At 34.5% G+C, this 27393-nt stretch overlaps 4 protein-coding genes across 9 annotated transcripts in view; 2 read left to right on the top strand and 2 right to left on the bottom strand.

Annotated features, from left to right (window-relative positions):
* The first annotated feature begins 1661 nt into the window (after positions 1–1661).
* LOC126858439 (xylulose kinase) lies at positions 1662–6788 on the top strand. The gene is made up of 12 exons (XM_050608776.1): positions 1662–2114; positions 3597–3679; positions 3759–3912; positions 4040–4219; positions 4506–4607; positions 5054–5185; positions 5259–5412; positions 5511–5655; positions 5736–6025; positions 6103–6200; positions 6295–6435; positions 6504–6788. The coding sequence occupies exons 1-12, from the start codon at positions 2061–2063 to the stop codon at positions 6597–6599; spliced, it is 1629 nt and encodes a 542-aa protein (XP_050464733.1). The 5' UTR covers positions 1662–2060; the 3' UTR covers positions 6600–6788.
* On the bottom strand, positions 3898–10758 carry LOC126858429 (splicing factor 3A subunit 1). Its single transcript, XM_050608748.1, has 12 exons — positions 10549–10758; positions 10028–10358; positions 9779–9938; positions 9411–9692; positions 9198–9311; positions 8954–9122; positions 8175–8867; positions 8004–8065; positions 7808–7918; positions 7550–7723; positions 7357–7470; positions 3898–4241 (listed from the first exon to the last, which is right to left on the bottom strand). Exons 1-11 carry the CDS (start codon positions 10733–10735, stop codon positions 7369–7371), a joined length of 2385 nt encoding a protein of 794 aa, XP_050464705.1. The 5' UTR covers positions 10736–10758; the 3' UTR covers positions 3898–4241; positions 7357–7368.
* A 610-nt stretch (positions 10759–11368) lies between these two features.
* On the top strand, positions 11369–19881 carry LOC126858432 (extracellular signal-regulated kinase 2). Of its 4 annotated transcripts, none has more exons than XM_050608758.1 (12): positions 11369–11755; positions 12937–13156; positions 13250–13380; positions 13711–13886; positions 14773–14912; positions 15016–15208; positions 16054–16194; positions 16557–16648; positions 16745–16876; positions 17540–17697; positions 17834–17861; positions 18884–19034. In XM_050608758.1, exons 1-12 carry the CDS (start codon positions 11540–11542, stop codon positions 18952–18954), a joined length of 1698 nt encoding a protein of 565 aa, XP_050464715.1. In that variant the 5' UTR covers positions 11369–11539; the 3' UTR covers positions 18955–19034. The 4 variants fall into 4 exon arrangements, with proteins under 4 accessions (XP_050464715.1, XP_050464716.1, XP_050464714.1 ...); XM_050608759.1 differs by having other exon boundaries at positions 17834–17865; XM_050608757.1 differs by lacking the exon at positions 17834–17861 and having other exon boundaries at positions 16557–16633; positions 18884–19881.
* A 3225-nt stretch (positions 19882–23106) lies between these two features.
* Positions 23107–27393, bottom strand: part of LOC126858443 (orexin/Hypocretin receptor type 1-like) — a 28530-nt gene continuing 24243 nt past the window's right edge. For all 3 annotated transcript variants that reach the window (XM_050608779.1, XM_050608781.1, XM_050608780.1), the window contains exon 9: positions 23107–25506. In XM_050608779.1, coding sequence (XP_050464736.1) covers positions 25114–25506 — 393 coding nt within the window. In that variant the 3' untranslated portion in view covers positions 23107–25113. The remainder of the gene's footprint in view (positions 25507–27393) is intronic.

Genomic DNA, 27393 nt, shown 5'->3' with positions numbered 1-27393 from the left:
GCAACTTGGTCTCGGCGCCGCTGCTGGCGACGCGTTCCTTCTCTCTGATTTCTCTTTTTCTCTCTCTTTCTTCCTCGCCGTCTTCCCCCGGTGCCAGTCTAATGTGGAGTCCCTTAACCCAAACCATTATCCGTACACCGCACGATTATAGGGCAACGGGACCGACAAACAAGCGTGGGTTAATCCATAGGCGCCCGTAAGAAGGGACGTTTTTAATTTTTATAGATCACGTTTATCTCTCAATAAAAATAAAGCGTCATCTGGAAGGATATCATATATATATTTCCTTCATATAATTGGAAACTTTTCAAAAAATTAAAGAATCTTCTAAATCGAAAATGTACGTGTGTCAATTCATCGCATTTTTTCCAAGATTATAATTAATTCAAGATTTTTTGTATATTATAAGCGGAAAACCGTATTCTTATGCATAACATGCGTTTCAAGTTAAATATAATTATATATAATTATTATAAAAGTTAAATATAATTACACTTAACATATAATATAATTCGAGAGATCTTTATTTATTGGAAGAATTCACCGCCAAAGTTGCATTTGTTTTATGAAAACAAAAAATGATAATAATTATTAGATAATTTATTACTATTTCTTATAATTATAGTAGGAAATTCTTATTTTTTCTTAAGACATACAGTTATTGTGTCCCGAAATAGCAACATTTTTATGATTATTGAAATCTTCCATGCTATCCAATGAAAATTTTTCGAACGGAGAGATGCATCTGTATACTTCCTCCTAAAATATTACCTTTGGCGCCCATGCAGAACACCCCCGGCGTAGCTGTTCTCCGCCCTGCATGCACCAGCACCAGCACATACGGTCCTCAACTACGCAAACAAACTCGTGCACCGGCTAACAATTTGCCTCTCCAAACGTCCGTCACGTTTCCGTTCTCGTCGTTTGCAATGCGCTACCATCAGCATCCCGCGTTCGGATCGCCGTCAAGTTCTATCTTTCAGGGCCAATTTCACTACCTTCGGTTAGATTAACCGACGGCAGGGTGGCAACTGAAATGATAAGAATGCTTGGTTTTCATTCACCTCTATTTTCTGTTGCCACCCTGCTGATTTAACGTCGGTTAACTTAACCGAAGGTGGTGAAATTGGCCCTCAAACGTACATATTTGATTAGGTTTATATTATTCTCATTACATTCTACTTAATAAAAGAGAAAAAACAAAAAATAATGTTATAATTTAGAGTCAAAGTAAGGAAATGTTATTAATTGTTTGAATGATCTCTGCTTACTTCGTGGTTTTCATTTTCAAATATCTTTATAGTTAAATCTCAATTGAATGATGTTGGTTAAATTGAAATATTCTTCGAAATCGAGAAATATTCATTTCCGCACTTCAAAAGCTCTCGATCTTTTGCAATTACAAAGTTATTAAATAATAAATATATCTCTCCTTGACAGTTTTGCTGGACAAAAAACTCAACTTCGACTAAAACTCTGCTCACAATTAGACACCATATTTACTTTTCAATGGCTGGATTATCGACTAAAATATCCTCAAATATGCATCGCATGATTGCAACTGCAGATGGAGCGCAGATGATACGATTCAAGCTCTACCGGTAAAATAGTTCGCGTGATATCTGCTTTTTACCTGCGATTATCATCCTCCAGTTACCTTAAGCCGATCTTCCAGATACGTTAAAGATATATGTATCTATGCTAGCTTATTATTCCGAGTATCGTTCGCCCTCGTCACCGTGCCACGTTAACAAATCTATCTCCAGGCAGATCCAGCGTTACATAATGCGAGAATGATAAGATCACGCGTTTTCATCCCGCGGGAAATAGCGCGTAACGTAATGCCGACATCCAAGTTCATCCGAGAATGTACGTAGGCTACGCACAAGCCCGCGCGTTCCTCGCATTTAGTTCTACGAGCAGTAAAGCGACGCGCGAGCACGTCGCCAAGAGCATCGAGTCGAGCGAACTGTCAGTTATCAGCTGTTACGGTCGCGTCTTTCTGTTCTTGGTTCTACGACGAGATCTCACATCGTTCTACAATTCTACACACCGGAAACATGGACGAATCGTCGACAGGAACGTACTTGGGTCTAGACCTGAGTACGCAGCAGGTAAAGAGACAGTCGCACAGATGTATTTCGAAAATATACAATCATAAAGATACGAATATATGTGCGAAATTGAAACGCGTGAAAGTTCGAACGGTGAACGGCGTGTTAATGCACCATCCAAACAATACAAACAACACGTTTAAGAGCAAGAGCGAAAAAGAATATATTATATATAATCTCTTAAGTCCCTTTTTCAAATATTTTGGACTCTGAGTTTTAGTTTTGGTTTAGGGTGTATATAGTTGTATATGCGTTAAGTTTCGGTAACCACGTGGAATTCGATCGATCCAATTACGCGACGCAATGATATTCATTGACATGACAGTATAATACTTTACATCATATTTTAACAATCTGGAAAACTTTACGAAACAATATCTGTGTCCTTATCCTATCCAATACCTTATCCAATACCTGTTCGCTTATGCGTTTTTTTTGAGAAAATTGCCATAAAAAAATAATTTCTTGAGAACTTCGCCGCAAACACGCGAAATGATTTTTATATTCATTGATGACAATGGATGGACAAAAATAATAATAAGACGAGATGTAAGATGATACGTAACGTAAGATGTTTTTCTACAGCATCGGAATCGTCAGTTATCAATTTTCTGAGAAAAGAAAATCTTTCGTGGAAAGTAATCATGAAAGAATTTTTCATTAGACTCATGATATCTAACTTATGATTACACGGAGAATATTATCAAGAAACACGGTAGTGTCTCGCGCCAAGTCTGTATTTACTATACGCGATGTAGATCTTGTTTTCCAAGAATGATATCACATCATAACTGAGAGAAAAACAATAAGATGCGATGATTTCGATACTGATCATCTACGTAAAAGTTTGTAAACCGAATCTTTGGGGAAATATTTTTTATTGCAGCATATACTCTTTATTTGTGATTTTCACAAATTTTTTCCTTCAATTATAATTCAATTATCATATAATTCAATTATCGATTGCTTGTTTTATTATATTTCGCCATCCATGTTCTCTATTCACTTTGAGAGAGTGATGATAATCTTACAAAATATGTTTACAAATTTCATTATCTTCAAATAGAGATGACCCGAAAGTTCCTTCAACGCGCGTATTACAAGTTGCACAAAGCGTGTCAATATAATGATCGTTTCGTAAAGTATTTAACGATTCTATACAGAAAACACGAGTGAATCGAAGCGTCACGAGGCGCGCTGATGTTGTCAGGTCATTATTATCTAATGCGCGATAACATATGAACCACTTTATTGATATTCGCGAGGGAAGCGTATCTGCAAAATGCAGCGAGATATAGAAATATTGAGCGGATAATTAATATCCTGAGAACACTTCAAAAAATAAACGAAAAGCACATATGACATTATGTATAAAAAAAATATAATGTAAAATAAAAATGTAATAATGTAAAATTTGAAAAAAAATAGAATACTTTCGCAAATATATTTTAAATGTTGAATTTGCGTTTGATTCAATTTCAGCTGAAAGCAGTAGTAGTCGATGATAATCTAGCCGTCCTTCACGAGACTAGTGTACAATTCGATAATGATTTACCGGAATTTAGGTACGCTTAAAGAGATTTGAAATAAAAGTGTAGTTGTGCACATTTTATCTTATAATATGCGAATATTTGAATATTGTAGGACTTACGGAGGAGTTATACAGAAGAAAGAGGAACCGCATGTCGTGGTAGTGCCTTCTTTAATGTGGGTTAAGGCCTTAGATATGATACTTGATAAATTACGCGTCTGCGGTGTCGATTTTAGTAAAGTGATAGCCATCTCTGGATGTGCGCAGGTAATGCGTATATATGTAACACTCAATATAATATCGATTATTTTAAAAATATATCACACAAACCATCAAAAACATATAAATGTACTATATAATATAACGTTTTTCTACATTTCTATGGTACACTTAGCAACACGGCACAGTTTATTGGGGCAAAGGCAGCCAAAGTCGGTTGCAGCAGTTAAATCCCATAAAATTTTTATATGAACAATTTGCTACGTCCTTTTCCGTGACTCATTCACCCATATGGATGGATTCCAGTACATCGAAAGAATGTAGCGTTTTGGAGGAGATTGTGGGTGGCTCTCTCGTAAGCATCCCTGCTTATTTATCTGTGGAATGTATAAGGCTAGATTAAGACAAATATACATGCATTTTTGGCCTAATATATATTAAAGTTTATGATGAACGTTTATGATCTAACATTAACTTTCACAAAAATTTATTTCTGTGATGTAAAATATCGTAAAACGACTGACTGATACTATAAGTATGCGAGAATGGATTGGCCAAATATTTAAAGTAGTTGCCTCAGAGTAGTATACACATAAGTTCTTTAGATTGACAATATTTATCCACGCAGCGTGTGATTTCAGAAATTAGCGGAAATAACGGGTTCGCGGGCGTACGAGAGGTTCTCGGGACCGCAGATAGCGAAAATAGCACGCACGAAGCCGGAAGCCTACTGTAACACTGAGGTATTACCTACTAAAAACTCGTGGCTTCCTTCAAAAAAATGAGAACGGCAATTAACCGAGGTATCCGTTACGTTTGGTTATACTGATTGAATTGTATTACAATAGTGTGTCTCGCTTTTGAATGTGTCGTTAATAATTTTACAAAGTATGTAAACTATAGAAATTATTTGTAACAATTAGTAATCGGGAGTTACATTAATTAATCGTTGATTTTATTCGCGTTCTTATTAGTCTTGACTGGTTACGTATTTTTACTTCCCTTTTTTTCACGGTTCTAATAAAAATTTTCGATCTAAAAATTTCTGTGACATAATCGTGTGTCGTATGATTTAACGCCTCTAATTATATCTCGATAATTAAAACTACGCATCGTACGCTTTGTGCTGCTGTTTCTACAACGCATCTAAGGCGAATGTTATTTTATTCGTGTGCTATTTTTTTTTTAGAGAATCTCGTTAGTGAGCAACTTTCTCGCCTCCTTGTTTCTGGGCGATTACGCACCTATCGATTGGTCCGATGGCTCTGGTATGAATCTGTTAAATATTCGTACGAAAGATTGGGATGATCTGTTACTGGAGGTAAAATTACATTGCATATACGCTTGTATATATGTTTAATGTTTGCGCTCACTATATATTATATATTTAATAGACTTGTGCATCGGGACTGAGAGAAAAATTGGGTAAACCTGTTCCATCATATAGTGATATCGGTCCTATATCGCCTTATTTCGTAGAAAGATTTGATTTTAAAGAAAAATGTAGAATAATTGCGTTTACCGGAGATAATCCAGGGTCCTTGGTAGGTATGTAATATTACCTTGTGTACATATGTTTAGCAACAAGTTTCATTAATACACTGTAAACTGTAGACTCTTATACTCATGACAAAAATGATACATAGGTATGAGATTAAAAGAAGGTGATATCGCATGCAGTTTGGGTACGAGCGATACTTTATTCTTGTGGTTGAACGAACCAAAGACTGTAATGGATGGCCATATATTATGCAATCCGATAGACGATCAGGCTTACATGGCATTGCTTTGGTATCTTTCACCATTGTTATATTAAAACACAATGTACAAGTGATAATAATTTTATATAAACAGCGATAATTTTTGTACAGCTTTAAAAATGCTTCTTTGACCCGTGAAAGAATACGAAACGAGACTGCGCAAGATAGCTGGAAGATATTTAACGAATTATTAGAAAGCACGCCTCGAGGAAATTTCGGTAACTTTGCATTATATTTTGATACGCAAGAGATTTTGCCTTTCGTCATCGGTGACTATAGATATAATAAAGCCAATGATGAAATCTCTCGATATAGTTCGAAAGAAGTAGAAGTGAGAGCATTGATTGAAGGTCAATTTGTCGCAAAAAGAGCACACGCTGAAGATTTTGGTTTTGTCATCGGCAAGTATTTTTCGAAAAGTGATTTTTTCATATTCTTATTTTGTAAATATTTCTGATATTCTTTCCTTTATATATAGGGCCTAATACACGAGTTATTGCAACGGGAGGGGCATCTGTAAATAAAGCTATACTGCAAGTGCTTTCCGATGTATTTAATTCACCGGTATATATCTCGGTAAATATAGCGTGCGATAATCTCGTTATTATTATTAGAAAAATTTCATATATGAAAATATTAAATATTTCTTTTTTATAACTTTATTCAATAGGAAGCAACTAATTCCGCTATGATGGGTGCGGCGTATCAAGCCAAATATGGTTTGTTACGGAATAATTGCAGCTTTGATGAAATTACACGTTGCTTGCCAGAATTGACACCTGTATGCCAACCTTATGATGATGCCGAATCCGTAAGTAAAATTAGTTTTTAAATATCTCTTTTTATCATACTTGATGATGTATTATTTGATATTTTTAGATTTATAAACCTATGACAATACGCTATCGCAAGATTGTAGATCAGATATTGAAAAAGAAAAAAGAACAGAAAAGCAAATGTAAATCTTGTACATAACAAAATATTTTTTAAGAAAAGAGGCCTTTTATACCTTTGCATTGCAAAGCAAATACAAAGTGACTACTTGTTGTACTCTTCAATAGATACAGTACACTTTTCTATACATATATTTTTAAATTATTTAGGATATATTCAAATATAAAATTTATATATATTTTAATATATATTAAATTATGTAAGTTCATAGGAGGAAAACATTTTATATATGAGAATCTCTTATATAATATTTTGTAGGAATATATAAAATATTTTTATAACATTAACTTTTTATCTGATTGTATTAATATATAGGCCTCAAAGCTTTGTTTTAACTTTAAAAATGAAATAACTATATTTTAAAAAATATATAAAATAATCATAAGTGTATATATTTTTCTAAATTATGTTGGCAATTTAATATTTGATCTAAAATTAATAATTTTAATAGATAATAATATTATCTGTTTCAACGATAAATAAATTCTATTCTGATTATTGTACAAATAAGAAATGCAAGACTAGATATGTTAAAATTTAAGCCTGATTCTTCTAGATTGTGAAAGTATCGAGTTTAAAAATTATAATGAAAAAAAATCATATTTAAAATATAATATTTATTAAATTTATGTTATAAGAGAATTATATAATTTAATTGCATATGTGATTATAAATGCATCTTAAATAAAAATGCAATATATATTTTAATGAAATAATAATTCTTATATATCTTATAAGATAATTTATATTCTTAATTTAATTTTATTCATTTACTTACTTTTTCATTTATTTATTTCTTTCTACCACCTCTTTCCTTTGGTAGCAGATTGATAACATTACCCGATGTTAAATTATAATAAGCAAGAGTGTTGTTATCTTTGAAAAACATTCCCTGGAAATAGAATCGCATTAACATAATCTAATAATCATTAATAATCATGCGTATATGTGAAAAGTTTAACTATCATTACCTCATACTGCAACTTTTGTTTTCCAGGTGGCATACCAGTTTGTTCATGAATAAGTGCTTTCATAGTTGCCACAGTATCACTTAGTTGTAAAGTAATATTCAATGTTTGACCATTCAATTTCCATTCAGCTTTCTCTGTCATCATAGGCACAGCAATGTTAACTTGTACAGGTGCCTGGAAAAAAAATTATTTTTTTTTTTTTAGAAACTCCTTTACAATTCAAACTTTGATAAATATATGTATAAATGTTTTCTTTACCTTGTTTCTAGCAAGGAACTGTTGTTCTGGAATTAACGAGTCTTCAGTCCTCAGTTTCTTAGCTTGTGGTTCTTCTTCTAGTGGTTTACTAGCAGGATGTTTTAATCCAATCTTTGGAAACAAAATAAAAATTAAATCTTAAAATACAAGAAAAGTAATGAATTGTCCACAAATTATTTTATAACAAATTGCTTACAGGGGATGTCATTGGTGGCTGCATCGGTGGTGGCGCCGGCATAAACGGTGACATCGCTGGAGCTGCGATAGATAATTTTATTTCGATTAGTGTTTTATCTATATATGGAAAAATACTATTATAGAATATTTCTTGAAATATTATATATATATAAGTAAAAAAGTTTCTTACGCATTAAAGGTGGTGGGCGAGGTGCCATAGGTGGCATAGGTGCCATCATCATCATCGGCGGCTGTGGCATCATCGGCTGAGGTATGCCCATAGTTGGCATACTCATGGTTGGTGGTGGAGGAGGTTGGGCGGGCACTGGTATAGGCTTTGGTGCGGGCGGTTTTGGAGGTGCTTTCAACGTAGCTTGTGGTTTTGAAGCGGCGGCGGCCATGTGAGAAAGTTCGGTCGCGCGATTTACAGGTTTTGGACCAATCTTTTCTTTCTCTTCGTCAGGAAGGAGACCCTTGACCTTATGTATCTGATGAATCTGTTCTTCCAGTGTGATATTGGCGCGCGCAGCTCTTGTTGCTGCCTCTACACTCGACGTGTGACCGTCCCATGTGACTTTATCGTCCTTCTTCTTATCCTCTTCACCGATCTTCTTACCGATCGCCGTTTCTTCGTCGCCGACACCGAATATATCGGTACGCCTTTCGGCGAGTTGCTTGAGACTTGCCTCAATAGCTGTGCCTGGCGCAAACACAGTCTCTTGCGCAAGTTTGTCCAAATGTTTGTCTCGTTGTTCAACCCAGCGAGGATCCAATAATCCAATACGCATATGCTCTTGCACTTTGTTAGCAGGAATGTGTTCTCGTGTAAGCGGCGAAATCATCAAATACTCATCAGAAGCAACGGGGCGAGCAGATTTAGCCGCTGTAAAAATATATTGAGTAAAATTTTGATTAGAATTTTGAATTAGAACAATTAATGAAAACTAAAAAATAATAGAACATATTTACCATGTTGTTTTGGATCATATCCTTTCTTAACCATTACATTTCCTGGTGTAGGCGGTAATGGAGGAGGCTGCATGCTTGTTTCGCGTGGTTTGGATTCTTTAGATTTGTGAGTATCACCTGGTGGAGATACATCATCTTCATCACTAGAATCTTCCTCCATATCTTGCACCTTGAAATATTAACAAAAAGCGTTACAACGCATGAATTTATTTATGCACATAATAGATAACAAAATATAACTTACCTGATTATTATCTTTCGCACGATCGCCTTTTTCACCGTCTGTACGCGTCTGCGTTTCTTCTTCTGCGTCACTATCGATTTGCATTTCCACATCTTCACCATCTTCTATACGTTCCTATTAGTTTTTGATATAAATTAATATATTTAATATATATTTTATAAATTAATAAAAAATAAATGAGGATTCTAATCACAAGATTAGTTATGATCATACCTGCATTAGAACACGCGCTCCAACTTCATCTGGCGTTGTTGGCGCTGGGAAATTACCGACTTCGAATTGTTGATAGTCTACAGTTTCAACAACAACAAAATCATGCCAGTCAATTTGCGCATAAGCAACTCTCTCTCTTTCTAATTCCTCTTCCTCTTTACGTCTTTGTGCCTCCTGATATTTTAAATATTCGGCGCGATATTTCACTTGCTCTAAGATCTTATCCATATTAAGTGCCTCATCTTTGAGACGTGGCAACAAATCCTTAGGTGGAATCAATACCTGTGCAAATATCAAGATTCATTATTTATTCATTATTTACAAGCAAATGTCATACTTTAAAACAAAAGATTGTTATTGGTCTTTACCTTGGTATATTGTTCTAAAAGTTTAGTAAAGTATTGAAACAAAGAATGCTGAGGACGCAAGAAATCAAATTGGAAATTCCTTTGTTCTCGATTCATTAGATTGGTCAAAAACTGTCTTCCATTACGTGCAACAAATTGGGCAGTTAGCTTCACAATGTCTCTGAAAAATAAAAAAATAAAAATAAATAAATTTTATTTGCTGAAGCATAAAATGTTAATTATATATAATTAAATATAATTATTACATACAAATCCAAAGCGGATATAGAAGGAGGATCTGCGATGAATTCAAACTCAACTGGTGGATCCTTGGGCACAAACGGTTGTTCAACTTGCTTCAAAATTTCCTGCTGTTTCTGATGCGCAGTAAGATTAACAGTTTTTCCAGGAGTTAAACCTACTGTAGGCTCCTGCCCTTTCCCTTCCTTAAACTCTTTTACTTTATGCTGATAGTAAGCATGGTAGGGATCGCCAAAGTTTAAGAAATTAAATTTGGGATTGCCCAGTTCATTCTGTCTGATCCTGGATTCAAACTCCGGTCCATTCCTAGCGACGAAACTTGCGGTTTTGTCAACAATATCTGAATTTCTGTATAAGGAAAAATACAAATAAATAACTTATATATCGAGAAAAAACAATACTGAACCAGCATCGGGATTTATTCAAATGTATCGTATATGAAATACATTTGTCGTGCCGGTTTCTTCCCAGTTTTGTAACGAATATTTATCAAATGTTTTTCGCGCAATGATGTTTCTGACAAAGGATACTCCTAACCTCAGGAGGCGGATAAATGATGCCTACGATCGGCTGCGAAGAAGGAACATTGTTCTCTTCACTTTCGGTGGCCGGCGGTTGCGGCACTGCGACTTCTTGCGCAGGCATTTTACTTGTAACCGGTGTATTTGCGTTTGCAAAAAGCGCGTGTTCTATACCATTTTCACAAATAGTCGCCATTACGGACAATTACAAAACGATCACAGCGGCACCACAAGTTTTGCTCGACAAGCTTATTGAAGTTAATCATCAAATTATCAATAAAATAGAATGCATACATATCGACCATTTTATTTTAAAAATATTTTCCGATAAATTATCTAAAAGGAATAAATCATTGTTGACGTACTTTTATTGAGTGGCGATAATTAAGAGAAGTATATATACTTATATATTATTATATAATGATTTTATATATATATATATATATATATATATATATATATATATATATACACATACATTTATAAATGCGTATAATAGTATAATAATATAGATAAAAATTAATTTATAAAACAAATTAATATGTAATAAAATATAAATTTATTTTGTAAAATAACATTGAATCTGTCAACTATACTCTCTTATTATGAGATTTATCGTCTATTTTTCTTACATTATTTGCATTACTTTTATACATTCTTCAAAATATATGCATATACAAACACATGTTGGAGAAAGAATATAAAGACAAATATAATTATGTATTTTCTTTAAAATCATATATTATACAATTGTTTTGTTTCAAATAAGGAAAACCTTAACATACCTACCTGCAATGCATACGTTGCTACTGTTCATATTGAAGTGCGCTGCTCGTACCGGATGATTGTAACGTATCGTTTCACGCGAAATCGTTGGCAGCCGTGGACACGGTAGCCTCGGCAACAGGCATAAATTCAATTCCGTAAACACAAGCACGAATTGTCGTGTGCCGAGGGTTACACGAAAAAAAGGCCTCCCGCCCGATGTATGAAGATGTGAATGCTCCGCGACGGCTCGCACTTCCTTCCGCGTTCGCCCGAAAGATTCATTCTCGTGCAAAGACCTCGCGTCTCGGGACCGCGTTATCGCCGACCATCAAGTTCCGTCATCGCCGCCGCTGCGACGATGTCGGAGAAGAAGACCGCTGAGAAAGTCTCCGAAATTGATGCTCATATTAGCAAACAGTACGATATCGTGAAACGTCTTGGCAAAGGGGTAAGTTATTTTTTTCCGTATCTCTCTTCCTTCTCTTTGTTTCTTTTTTTTTTTCACGCCTCCGGGGAAATTTGCGGATGATGAGTGTGGTCGCGAATTTGTATCTTCTATTACCAATGAAAGAAATATTTGCGGCTGCATATAAAATGCACCCGCGTAAAATTATAAGTTTGCACGTGTCGGAAATTACGTTGCATTTTATTTGCACACATTGCAATGCTTATTTTTTTTTTTTAATATGCAAATTGCAAGAGAGATGTGTGTATAGTTGTGAAGTTCATAAATATTTCAGATATAAACTGCGGGAGAGACACATGTATTTTAGATGTGAAATATGTACATAAATATTTCAAATAAATATCATAAATATCAATTTGTTTAATAATTTAAAGCGATATATAATTTGATGTGCATTTGACATTTCTGTCGAAAAATAAAAAAAAATTATTTCTAATTTTATCGAAATTGTTTATGATTACACATTTTTTTATATGCAATTTGCTTTGAACTCAAGTTTCATGTTTCACTCTTTTACGCTATTTTTATTATATATATTAGATTTATGTATTAAAATTATTTCTTTAAACGAAGATATCTTTTTATATCAATATTTGAGTGAAATGATATTAGGATATGCATGGTATGATACACGATGGTGAAAACTTTTATTAAAGTTCTGCAGTTTGCGAGGAATATCAATAATCGTCATGACTATCCTTTTCGTCAGGAAAAGTTGCAAATCGATAGCGGTGCGGTTAAAAGCTGTCGCCGTCGCAACGATGACAAACGGATCATGGTACCATAAGCCAACTTTTATCAGACACGTATTTGCGTAATTTAAAGCCTGATGGCAGGCTGCAAGGCAGTCTCTCATTTATATCGTAATAATGCAAATTGGTATAATGCAATATGCGTTGCGCTTGTACTCGTATTTCACCGCATAATCACTATTTGACAGAAATCATTTTCAATTGTGAATATACAAAACACAAAATGAGAGAATGAAAAATCCAATGGAACAATTACGTTAATATTAATGTACATTTTTTTCAAGTTATTTCGTCTTCTAGAAAATGTAGTAATTTGTAATTTAAATATAGATGGGATTTAAAAATTTGTCGTTTCTTTATGTAAATTTCCTGTAACGTGACAATAATAATAACGTTTAATTTTTTACACAGGCTTATGGTATAGTATGGAAGGCGATCGAAAAGAAAAGGAAGGACACCGTCGCGGTGAAGAAGATCTTCGACGCCTTCAGAAACCAAACGGATGCGCAGCGCACATTCCGCGAGATTATGTTCTTACTGTCGTTCGCCAATCATGAGAACATCATCAAGTTGATTGGGCTCCACAAGGCGAACAATGATCGGGACATTTACCTCGTTTTCGAATACATGGGTAAGTTTTACTCAATAGAAAGAAAAAAGTCGCATGTATACGCACACACATATACATATGAATTTTGGCCTGAAATACATTTTATTTTTTCAGAAACTGATCTTCACAATGTCATTAAGCGGGGCAACATCCTTAAGGACATCCACAAGATTTTCATCATGTACCAACTCTTTAAGGCAATCAAGTACATACATTCGGGCAACGTTATCCATAGAGATTTGAAGGTGATTTAGAGTTTGACAGGCTTTTTACAATTTCAATAGCGTTAAAAGTTTTCTCTTTTTCATAGATTTTTGAATTCTTAAAAGAGAAAACATTTTAAAAATATTTTCAATTTTAATTTTAATTATACGTAAATTTTTTAAAGGTTTTAATGCGTAGAGTATTCTTTTAATATATTTTTAAAATAAAAAAAAAATATTTAGAAAAGTAGTTCGTGAAATATATTTTCTTTTCATTTGCAGTTTGTCTCACATCAAGCTCTTTCATTTTACTGCGTGTTATCGTGAAGCAATGTTTATCGTGTCGAGCTTTGCGTTATCCTTTTATTGCAGCCGTCCAATGTGCTTCTGAATGCACAATGCCATTGCAAGATCGCAGATTTTGGTCTGGCACGTTCAGTGACACAAATCGGTGAAGGTGACGGCGAGACTGGAAGTGATCCTACCTTAACAGACTACGTCGCCACTCGGTGGTATCGCGCGCCAGAAATTCTCATTGCTTCAAAGAGGTACATATTTATTTAGCTCACGCATTTCCCTCAACGCCTTTTCCGCGCATCGCTATGTTTATTTCTCTCTGACATTTTTATGATCTTTCGCGTTCAAATTCCGAGTAAAACCCTCTTAGAAAACATCAAATGTCATTTTAAAATAAAATTATTTTTGTTTGTTAAAAATGTATACTTTTCTTTAAAATTTTTAAATATTTTAAATATTCAACAATATACATACATCGTTATACAATAGGTTGTAAATTGGCACTCTAATTTATTGGCCAGTTATAATTTATTTTTTATCATTTGCCGTATCAAAAAAATTCAGATTGATAAATTGTAAACTTTAAATTAAATGATAAAGCATATTTAATACTTAATGAACACAACAATATAATGAACTACTATATAGAGTTTCAATGTAATTATAGTCTTACAATTAACGCGGTATGCAGTTTAAAGCCAAGTGATATTCTAGTAAGCTCTTGGAGTTACCAAAACTTCTTAACTAAGAAGGTAATCTTAAAACATAATTTACAAGGCTTTAAGAGATAATAAGATAATGTACAAATTTTGGTTCAGGATGTTATGAAGAATTACATCGTATCATTTAAGAACAATTATGCGAATAAAAATAAACTTTTTAATCAAGAGAAAAAAGAGAGCGGCATTACGATTATTAATTTAAATAGATTTAAATAGCATTACAATTATTGATTTAAATAGAGACTAATTTATCAAAGACAAATAAAAATAGAAAAAAATATTGTAATACATCGAAATATATTGTATCGCATATGTGCGCAGACTTTATCATTATTACTACTAGGTTTCTTTTATCTGCAAAATTTGGACGATTGCGGGAATCCGACTTTATTCACGACAATATAAATGTTTTTAGGTACACAAGGGGAATAGATATGTGGTCCTTAGGCTGTATTCTCGGCGAAATGCTATTGGGGAAGCCGCTCTTTCCCGGTTCATCGACGATAAACCAAGTTGAGAGAATAATGGCGACCCTGCCCCCGCCGACAGACGAAGGTAATTCTTCTCAAAGTTCTTTTAAGTAGTAAAGAGATGAAAAAAGAAATGAGAAAAAAGAAAAAAGAGAAACGGCTGGACTACTATCCGATTATTTTTTCAGATCTAATATCGGTCAGCGCCGGTTACGGAACCAATTTGTTGGAGAAAGCGCCTAATGGACCTAGAAGAACTTTAAAAGATTTGTTGCCGGAAGTGTCGGAGAAAGCTTTAGACCTTATCAGCAATTTGATAGTCTTTAATCCTACGCAACGACTCACCGCTATTGAAGCGCTAGAACATCCCTACGTCGCCGAGTGAGTGTATTTGTCATATATACATATAATTTTGGAAAAGTTAAATAAATTTAAAGAAACGGAAATTATATTTATTATTTTTTTTGTAAAATTAAATTTATTATCTTTGTAGAATTATACATGAATTTCTTTTAATCTAGTCTTTGTAGGCTGTGTCTTGTAGATTGTTTGTAATTTATTATTGGTAAATGCCTACAGAAAGCGTAAAACAATTATTTTTCTTAGAGCGTAAAATTTTAAAAAGGCTTTTATTTTGCTGCAAAAATATGAGAAATGTATCATTATTTTGTCATGTACTTTGCGTGAGCTTACAATTAGTTCGCATCTATTATCTTACTTGACAATTTTTAATGAGGCTGATAGCTCACTACACAATTGAAGCATAGGAGTTTTTTGTTTTTGTTATTATTATCTTTATCATTATTCTTGTCATTATCCTTTATTAAAAAATTATTTGGGTGAAATATTAGTTATATACGATAAAATATCGATCTTCGATAACAAGGGGCAACAAAAACTTTTAAAGAATTGTCAATGAATCGGAAACATGTTTCCTTCTTTGGATTCTTACAAAAAATAATTTTTCATGTGAGAAAGATTTCACCGATCTTGAAATATCAAAATTAGATTTTTCCTAATACAATTTTCTTACAAAAATTCCGCGTTTAATACGTTTTTCTGTATCCAGTCTAGTTCGTATTTTTATTTGAGCAGAGAAAGAGAGAAAGAGAGAGAAAGAGAGGAAAAAAGAATAATGTACGAAAGCATGTCTTTTGATATCAAAATGGAGTAACGCGAGTAGATAGCACGTAGATGGAGATTTAATTGGAGAACTTCTTCGATAGTTTTCACCGAAGAGGGAACGAACCGGAAAGGGGCTCCAGCGTTGTGCCATTGCTGAGTGATGATGTGCAGCTTTCCGTCGACGAATACAGAAATAAGCTTTACGCGATGATGGATGAAAAACATAGGAAGCATAAGAATATGTGAGTTTATTACTTATTACGCGCAATCGATGATTATTATCTCGAATAATTGTGATTGTATTATATTATTAAAATATGATTTTGATGATTTTTATCTTTATATTTGACGTTTAATTTAGTTTAATATAAATAATAGCAATGTTAACGTGATTAAAATCTCGTCAAAGAATTCAATTTTTGTCAAAGACTGCAATTCTCTGGATATATATTAAAATCCTTCTGTCTTTCGCGTTACAATTGATTTCAGTCCCCAATCCGCTTTCAAAGTTGAGCTGTAATGAATATTCAAATACAGAATTGTTATGCAATATATCTGCATATTTCTATTAAACATTTTTGTCACGTCAATAACTTTTTTATAGGTCAAAGTCTAGATTGCGGCGATTATCTGAAAGTATCTGGAAAGAAACTAGTAAAAGTAATCCGGTAATCGGCCAAGGTGACACAATTATTAGTAAGAGGAATACATTAAATAAATAGATTTTTTTATTTGGCATAATTTTATTTGATTAACATTTAGTCTTTTATCTGTGATTTCTTTTATTTTTAGCGTGCCCGTCATTGCCAAATAGAAAGACCATCAGATCATCTCTGGGTGACAATACTGCGCGCGTTACGAAAGTACGAACGATAAATGTAATGGCGCCGGTACAGGAAACCTTAATAAATTCCCGACACAATGGTAAGTATTTCATAATAATGACAATTCTTTTCTTTCCAATTCAACTTAAAGCTTCGCTCACAATCATTTAACTTAAATCGCGCCTAATCCAACTTCAAACAAGTTTACTTACGATAGTGATAGCTTTTCTTATTCTAAACGCCTACGATTCAAAAGTTTCAATTAAAACAAATAGCTTTTTCCTGAACGGATTCAAGAAAATAGATTGCTCTGATTCTTGTTCAACATCGCACGTCCGCCTACGTAATTTTGCCAAGCATCATATTCTACATATATATACTGTTATCTCATGAATCTTTACTCTGGCGCACAAGAATTCCTTTCACACTTTTTTTTATATATACGAGATGACCCAGATTGTGTCTGTATCCTTTTATCAACCACTGTTTGTTTGAAGTTAATTTGTACTTAACAACGTTATCGCCAAACATCAGTGTTCAATTATTAAAGGACAGAAAAATACATATTGCAGATATGATGATATCCATCTCAGGCAATTATCGATATTTCGATTATTGCTTGTTACGAATAATAAATTATTACGAATAAATATAGAAATAATAATTGGCACGTGTTTGTAACATATCGAACTGAACTAAATACATAAGAATTATTATCGATTTTCAAATAAATTTTCTTCTCTACATTTGCGATCGATGACAGTTAGGAACGTAGCAACGCAATACGCCTGTAGCTTGACAAACGGCAGTTTGGGAAACGTACCTCCAGCAGCGGCCAAAAGCTGTTTCTACCTTAACCAACAACAGAATTCGCAGTTGTCAAAATCCCAGCGTTCCATACAGTCCGATCAGATAGCAATGGTGAGCATAATATTGTAATTCTCTCATTCCGCTCGTTTTCTCTCCAGCTGATTTCTGTGTTTGTTCTTTCGCGCTCTGCCGCCTTCTCGCGACTTACATTGTGCAAGTAGGTAAACGGAGAATTCTGTTATTACAGGCTACATGTCGCGTGGGATTTGCGTTTAGTAGGTACTGTAATCAGTGATTCATGCATCAACTTAGTAAACGCATGCAACTTTAATTTATGCATGTCTTCCACCGTGCTTGGACACTCATTTATGAGCGTACGTTTAGCACTGCAATAACGGCAATCAACTTACACGCAAAATTTGAACAGTTTATTATTTTACGAAAATAAATGAAAATAATAATAAATTTAAAATTTTAATGCATAAAAATTATTTTGCTGTATTTTCTAAAAATTCTTAACGCTGAAAATGCTATGGTCCGTTTCGATGGCATGTTATTATTGCGGGGTTAAACGCGTCATTTCCTGAGTCTTTGTCATGCATATAAAGAAGAGAATGACAATATGCAGTTTGTCATATTTACATGCCACCTCGGACTGATTGTACACAGACGCTTTTCATATCTCACGTCTCCCTCGCGTGGTAGCGATAAAAATTTATGATTGCATTACCTAGCAAGTGAAATAGTAACACACTCTACGTTGTACCTTACGTTGTGACTGACAGATACGTACTATTTGCAAAACCTCTTCAACCGGCATTATTTCTCTGGTTTACTTTACGTAAATGACATTGATGTGCTTGCATATCGTACAAATGTTATATATGGAAAGAAATGTAATATATCATATTTATATTTGATCGTGTACATATTATATATACATTATTATGCACTGTATAATAACTCATCCGTATATAATCGCTCGTATTTTTGTTGGCATATGAGAATTATTTTACTTCCACGGTGCACATTTCCAAAGAAAAAACAATTCAAGAAAATGTTTAATACATCAGAGATGATGCGCTAACGCAAACTTGGAGTCCGCGATATAAATGCGAGCTATTATCTAGAAATTTCTCGTATCATATACTCGTTCGCTTTATCGCACTTTCATCACAGACAGACCTGCTTATATTTTACATCAAGGCCGCAATCGGCGTGTCTCGCGATCGCAATTTCCGCGATATCGCGTCTTATAGAAGTATTTTTTCCCGATCTGAAAATTGTCCAATTTCAGCGCGGTGCCGGAAGCAGATCGAATCAATTAGCGATGCCGGCACCTCGCGCCAAACTACGACGGGGCTATAGACAGCAGATCCTCGCTCAAGCACCGAAGTCTCTTACCTCGGCGATCGCTCATTGCCACGGTGACGATCATCGACCTAGAACGATAGCCGCGAAGCCAATCATAATCGGTAATAGTCCAAAAGATATCAGACAACCGCTGATATCCAGCAACATCACAAGACACTTCGCGAGGACTGAAAGAGTCAGTAGTCCGGAGTCACCGTATGTCGTCAGCCATCATCAGGCCATCCGCAATTATTTAAATCAAACGATGCCACTGCCGGCGCAGCAACAGTCTCGTGAACGAAATCGCATGTCTTGCCAAAACAGGAGCAATCTCGTCGATAGATCGTGCATCAGTGCCGATACCGAGGTGATCAACAATCGTGTCAGAAGCGTGGCGCGCAATCAGGCGAGCCGGTTACAATCAAGACACAGTTTCGACAATAGCTGCGTCATCCAGAAAAGATTGTCAACGACGTGCGACAGATCGGGATTCTTGGACAGTCACAATCAGAGCCACGGCGTGATAGCGGCATCAATCTACAAGAATCTTTGTAACGGAACTATAAACTGGTAAGCGTGCGGTGGACGGGTTTCTCTCATGGAGAAGCGAAAATTAAATGAGATAATTGCGCAACGATCGTTCTGCTTCTTCTTTGGATGACATCCCACAGGATCTGGAAATGAGATGCGTGAAAATTTAATGTACGAGATCCATTCAGTGATTTCGATGGCGACGATACGATTGAATTTTGGTGTGTGTGTGTGTGTACATATATGTGTGAATGTCCCGAGGACTTTCGTGGGAAGTTTGCAATCCGATAAATTAAATCTGCGGTTAAAGTCTCTTTCAATTTACGCCAGAAAAGATACAAAACATATAACGTACTTACAAATGTTCTATGTGTTTCTCCTATATATTTATTTTTTCTCTAAACCAATTTCTTTACACACACACACACACACACACGCATATATATATATATATATATATATATATATATATAATAATTTATTGGAACAATGTAAAAGATAATTTTACAACCGAAAAAATTGTCGAATTAATAATTCCGTGATAAGAAACCGACGGTCGTTGCAAAGCTCTTTCCGCGTTCGTTAATCTTCATGTAAGAAACAAGCCACCACCTTACGCAAACAAGTAAGGTTTCTAAGTAAATAAGCAAATTTTGCACGAAGTAAATGCATAATTAAATGCTATCAAGCGTGCATTCGATGCTTCGAGTTCTCACGGGGATAATCGACCGGCCAAGAACGGCCCCATAAACATCAAAGTTTGGAAGTAAATACGATCTTTAAGTCTGCTACGACTACCTCAACTTTTTATACCGCGTTAAATATTGGTAAGGGAAGTGGAAGATAAGTGCCGCGAACGTTCTCTTCCCCTTTTCGATAACGAAAATGCGACAATAACGAGATCGAATAAGAGATCGAATTCTTTTTCCAATTTGAAAGGGAAAGAGACATTCATCTTGACGAAGTAGAGGGCAGAATTCGCAGAGTTCACACCGTGGAAATTCGAAGAACACGTAGAAGCTAAGGACATAAGGTAAATGCGTAGCGCGCGCACAATGCGAGTCGATTCATGTGAGGCCATAAATTGGAGCGCGCGTGACACACATTTTTCTATGATATTTTTATTTATACGACACGGATATATATATATATATATATATATATATATATATATATAATACGCATACACACATTCACACACACATATACACGCAATACGTAGATATATCCGTCAATTTAGTGTCACAAATCTCATTGTACCATATCTGTGTCGTCGTACTTTTGTGCAGCGACGCTCGACAGCGCTCAGACTCATATGTATACTATACGTATCATGAAAGAATAAAGTTTTAGTAAAGAAACTGAACACGTCTAATATACATTTGTTATATAGTAAATAAATAATTCGCGTTTAAATGATCTATTTTTCCAATTAATCAATTAATTTTTTAACAAATTTTTACATGTTATAAGCCGTATATGTTTCATGTATACATATATATGTAAAGAGCGATTGTTAATGATTCTCGAGCTCGTGTTTGACTGTTAATTCGAAATCAATGTTACATAATTCCAAATTCTGTTCGGATTCAAATTTCCATGTTTGACACGTAATCGGAACATGGGCTCATGAATATTGCTATTAATTCCAACCGGATCCTTATGGGACAGACCGTGTGAATCTAGAAAGCTATTAGAGACTGTAACTGGTATCTCAGATCTGAATTACTCGACCGAGAATAATTGAGCTCTCTTTATCTGCCAAACCGTCAATAGCACCCCAACGAAGAGGGAGTTACACTTGCGTCTTTCATTAAATGAAAATCGGATCCGTTTTCATTTTCCTCCCGATGCGGTAACGCGAGCTGGATGAGGCTTCCGCCTGTGAAGTGAGCTCGGAGAGTGAAAACGGATCGTCTTGTCTGCTTCTGGTCTACGTTCCTCGCTATCGTAAAGGTATTTCCTGTACGATGGCATACGCATCGTCGTCTCTTTTAGTCATTCCACTATCTCTCTCCGTTCCTTTGATATCTGTGTCGCATAGACATAATTTTCCTTACATACGCAAATGCATGCTGCGCATATTATATTACCGGTTAATTCAGAGTCTATCGTTTTTTTTTCTGATGACATCTTTCGAGAAAACTTTTCTTGTAAAGGACAAGCAATTCAAAATAGGAGTAACAAGGATTTTTTTCATAAAAAATTATACGTTCATAATTTACATTATCGTAAAGTACATGTAAGGATACTTTCATATTCTTCTAGTTTTTCTCGTCTCTAAAAATCTCTCAATGAAATGAGATAACAATTTGTAAGCGAAGTTTTTGAATTTTTAACATTATTTTTATCAAGGTTGTCGTTTGAAATATTTTTTAACACTTATTCCCATATCTTTTCACCATTTCACATATGATTATATATGATTATATGATTATATAAACAAGTTGTTTTGAAATCTGAGAATGCATGGAGAACGGTGAAACTTTTTGTTTCGCGAATGTGGTAAAAAATTAATTTTATCCATTATTTCGTACCTAAGATTCTTCTAAGATTTCTGAAAACAAATTTTTTTAATAAGCTAAATAATGCAAGACACTTTAAATTATTTATCAAATTATTTTATACGCATCAATAGATGAAATCTGTGTTTTTAAAAAATACTAATCATCAATAAAATCGACTCATTGGTTTTAGACAATATACCATCGGCAAAGAATATACAGTGTTTCAAAAAAATCTATACGAGCTTCATATATAAAACGTCTACTTACGTCAAACTGCCAAGTCGTTTTCTGTGCGATTTATAAATGTGATATAAATAAACCATTGTTGTGGTCAGTCGAATCGCCCGTTTCAGACAGTTTCCTTCGTATGTCCTGCCGTACGATCCAACGACTTGACGTGGGTCGGAGCTGAAAGATCTGAAACATGAGAGATCCTCTCGGCTCATGCCTCGCATGCCATCCAGCGGGCAAAATCCCGAGCTATTTCATATTCATGTTAGTAAACACGCTATGCCTTTATATTCTGTTTTCCAGCAAGCTTATATATACATCCCCGGTCGAATCTTCAGGTACTTAGACTTCAGGTATTCCCTTTTTGAAGAGTGTAAAAATCGCTTGATCTACGCTCTATTCTTCTGCGATAGTGTTTATTAATAGTCATACATTCCACGTTTCTTTTATTAAGAACATTTATCGATGTGTCGTGTTAAAACTGAGCTGATATAAGAAAAAGAGAATCTTCGTAAAAATAGTCTGGATAAAATTATTGCATTATTTCAATGTCATTTAGACGAAATTTCGTGGAATGAATGCTAATGGAGGATAGAAGGAAATTGAAATGATAAAATTTCTTCTGTAAGAGCCTAAGTTTTCCTGTTATTAAAAAAATACAGCCACAATTATCGTTCTTTAAATATTTTAATAACTTAATTAATATAATTGAGTTTAATTTTTTTATTATTCAAGTGTATTTTTGCGGAAATATATATATATATATATATATATATATATATATATATATATATATGTATGTAAAGGGAAGATTTTTAATAAGTTTTTGAATTTTTATAGGCATTTTCTGAGAATTGTAACAATGAAAAATATTAATATATAATTTATTCAACGCAAATTATCCAACAATTTTCATTTTTTATTGAAAATACACGTATATTATTACAGCGTTTAAAACCCACAACCTCCTGCCATTACAATTTTAGCACCCTTTCGAGATATCGACTTTATTCGCCTCGGCAAAGAGCCAAATATTTTCACGCGTACAGAAAGCCTCATTTTAATGCTTTATAACTTTATCGAAAATTTCAAGTTGCTTAATTGAAATACGTTCCTTTTCGTCATGCCACGTGACAAAAATTTATTTGCGACGACCAAATATTTACAGGGCACAAACACGTGATGTGTATTATTGGCAGGTTTCTTCAATAATTCCCCGTCGAAAATTAATCTATATGGGATCAAAGTGGTAGTTATCGCATTAACGATAACAAGCGTCAGACAGTCGCCGGCATTTTTCAAATCATCTTATTATATTTCTGTACTCTTTCTCCTTACTATTTTTCCAACGTACTTTTCTTCCATCGATACTTCTCGGAAGGTGATTAATTAATAGCCCCGTCATTTATCAGCGATTCTATTATATGTATGTAGGACTTTCGATTCGTCACCATTTTTTTTCGCGCAACATTCTAACGGCCATTAATGATTAAAAAGCTCATTCTCGCGCTCTATCAAACAATATCGCGCACGCTCTCGTAAATCAATCATACAATTCATAAAAGAAAAAATTATATGCAGTGGAACGATTACGAGAAACGATACGCGCGATATTGGTTGCGATTGACACTTATTTCCTTGATCTAAATATTTCTGACGTACATTATTAAAAAATATGACAAAATACTTGCCTTGTATCCAGTCTCTTTCCTTAGAGAGTTTACGTAGAGAGAAATTTATTTTTAATTTGACGTTTATGTATAATTGTGCCTTCACCTCCGTGCCAATCTACTGCGACAGATATTAGAGACAATTACAGCTGATTGTCACTAATGATGACAAATAGCGAAGATGATCATACGATAATCACACTAACAGTGACTTATGATTAATTAATGCTATTAACGAAAACGCTATTAGCACATACATTTACACATATGTTATGAAATATATACGTAATGCATGAGCATCATAGACGGGCTTAATTTCATGCTTATGTGCTCAAGTGAGATAAATATTTCGCGCGTCAGTAGAAAAAGTACATCTTAGTCAGACATATATCTCGTGACATATCCGTCACAGATATATCGAACTGCCGAAACTATCGTATAGAATACAGTCATACCGTGTTTCTCACTTGAGAGCAATTTTCAGCCAAAGTCTTTGATGTAAAGTTTAAGATATTGCAAGCTCTCATTTTTTTAAAACATTAAGTTTGACTTTAATTTTTTGTTTCGCTAATCATGAATTTTACATATTTTACTGATTCCTATTTTTAAATATATTAACAAATAAATATGCCGCGAGATGTTGATTAATTTTCGCTCCGTTTGGTCCCATCAAATCTCAATTCATAATCCGGCAAACGTATTACAGCCACTTGCAAAAATAAAACTTCAACAAGTAATCAATAAAGTACAGCGCATTTCATGCTCGTTGCACGTATGATGTTTGATAGCTTTCAGTTCATTGTGTTCGCAGCTATATAACTGTCAAAACATACAGAAATTTCTAGAAGAACAACCTCTATAAAATTGCACTTTCGCAAATTGAATCGCCTTCGAGAACCATGTTTAACGTTGCGATACAAGTGGTAATCTTAAATCCAAGAAATTTCGGATTTAGATAGAAGATTTCATTTACTATTTATTTATATTAAATTTATTACGAATCATCGTGATATCCGGCAATGCATGATAAAAAAGCAAGGCTAAAAATTCTCCGATAAAAAAAATGATAAAAATGATCCTCATCATATATTACACGGTATATGTCACGGTATTAACCTCCGAAGAATATTCGAATAAATAGATATATATTTAGACATTGCGCAGAAATAATAATCGAACGTAAAAACATATAGTCGCGCAGGGAGATCCGTTCGTGACGCTCGTCGTCTTCAGGTTCATGGACAAGGACGTCGTCCGTCCGTGGTACACAATGTGCTCGGCTGCGGCTGGCTGCTCTCCAATCCGTTGTTCTTACCATATTTCTGCTGCTGATTCCGTCTGGCATCGGAATTTTCCGGCGGATTATTGGCTTGCGCCTGCGGCACGTCGCGGATACTCCTCAGCATGTAGCAATGCAAATGCGGACTGTGGCGGCTGTAGAAAGTGTCGTAGCCGCTGCTGGACGTCGCGGTACGTCTTAACGCCAGGATGGCGTTACGATTACCGCGCATGGGGATGCCGCAGCCGCATCCGGGTAGCATTCTTCGCTGATGTGACAGATTACGTCGCGCGCCGCCGTTGACAGCTGGCACGCTGCATCCGACGCAGCCGTCATCGATAATTGCGCTCTGTAACAGTGTTAAAGACCGATCGGCTTTCGATTGCGATCCTCGGGTCATGACATGAACGGCATGTGAGTTCAATTTCTGTCCAACCAGGCGCGAAAATGATGAAATTGATGGAAAAAGCGTTGTTCTAGACTTAGCTGATAGTAAAAAAGAGTCTTACGAGAAGCAATGATTTAGAAAACTAGTTTTGGATAAAGCAAAAAAATGGTGCATTTTTCTTTCATGTAACGTCAAACTATCTAATTGGGCTATCGAGAAGTGATATCGAGAATTCTACTTATCAAAATATCGCGTCAACGATAATGCAATGCGAATTGCGCTGCGCATATCTATATCGGCTGCGCATGGCTGTATTATAATTCTGTTATCTTGATTCATTTATGTGGTGAGGTCATATCGACACTATGTGTCAATAATAATGCTCGCTTTGTATCGCACATTTATGCTGCCTCATAATGTCTTTATAATAGCTTGGATTTATTTTAGAGCTATTTTAGAAGCAGATTTTCTTCGCTCTTAATCTTTAAACCAAGCAACAGTTAAAATCGATCATTAATTTAAACCAGATTCCATTATCGATAATAAACCAATAATTGCATTAAGCATGCACTCAGTGCACTGTCATTATCTTTAATAATTCTAGCCGTGAAATAATAACAATAATCAAAATGATCGTAATGTAGAGTGAAATTGAATTAAAACCGAACGCACACATCTACAAAATTTCCTTGTCAAACGGGACGCTGTGACCCCTGCAAAAGCGTTACGTACATTCATCACGCACGCGCTATAATTTCACGTGCTTACGCGAGGAATTCATATTGAGTCATTTAATGGAATCATACGAGACTGTCGTGCATATCTCACCAATTCGAAAATTGGCAGCACGCTAAGTAACTCCCCGGTCATATAAATTCCAGCACCCTCAGTATTTTAAAATAATTCGTCGATATTGAATGCGTGCGTTTATCTTTTAACCGTTGATTTTCGTAAAAATGTGTGCGCGAATGTTTATACGTAAATGCCTTGCACATAAAAAGTGCATGAACATGCGATGGGATGCATGACAACAACGTTGCGTCGAGCTTTTCGTATACGTGTATCTGTCAATAAATAAATGATTTTATCACGACGTTCGATAACAAAATATATTTAACTGCACATACAGTCTAATTGTGAATTTCATAATAAATTTCAAGTACTTTGTGTGTGGATAATAATTTATCTTAAATATTTTCGACATTATCATTACGTGTACGTGCGAGCACAAATTGCAATTAATTGCTCGCATAATTAATGCAGTAATTATTCCGAATTAAATTTAGTGTGTTAATATCGCACATGAACGTTACAATTTGGCGTTTATCATATTTCATTTCGTGAATGCGGGTAATAAGAGCGTTATGTATTTATATTAAATGCTTACAATGTTTGTTTTGAGATTTTATGCAAAAAATCAAAGCTGAAAAATTTCACTAAAATTTTTGTTTAAACCGCATTATCGAGTATTATTTTGTAATTCATATGCATCTGTTGTGTCTGTGGATTTATCGAATTGACGCATATAACATAAGAGTTTACCATTATATACATACATACATACATACATACATACATGTATATATATATATATATATATATATATATATATATATATTTGTTTAGTTCTAAACTTTCAATATATTCATTTAAAAATTAGTTTTAAACTTTTAAAATAAAATTCAAGGAATATATTCATGTAAAAACGCAGATATTGTCTTCAATTTTATTATTGTAATTAAAAAAGTATTATAATAGAAATTTTCTTTTTTTATTTTAAATGTCTATTTTTATATTCGTGTAAAAGTTTCTTTTCGATGACATATATTTTTGTTATATAACATTTTT

This window comes from Cataglyphis hispanica, chromosome 25 (assembly GCF_021464435.1).
Source record: "Cataglyphis hispanica isolate Lineage 1 chromosome 25, ULB_Chis1_1.0, whole genome shotgun sequence".
Taxonomy (NCBI): Eukaryota; Metazoa; Arthropoda; class Insecta; order Hymenoptera; family Formicidae; genus Cataglyphis; species Cataglyphis hispanica.
The sequence above is the reverse complement of the archived record's forward strand: the minus strand, read 5'-3'. Positions and strand labels throughout refer to the sequence as shown.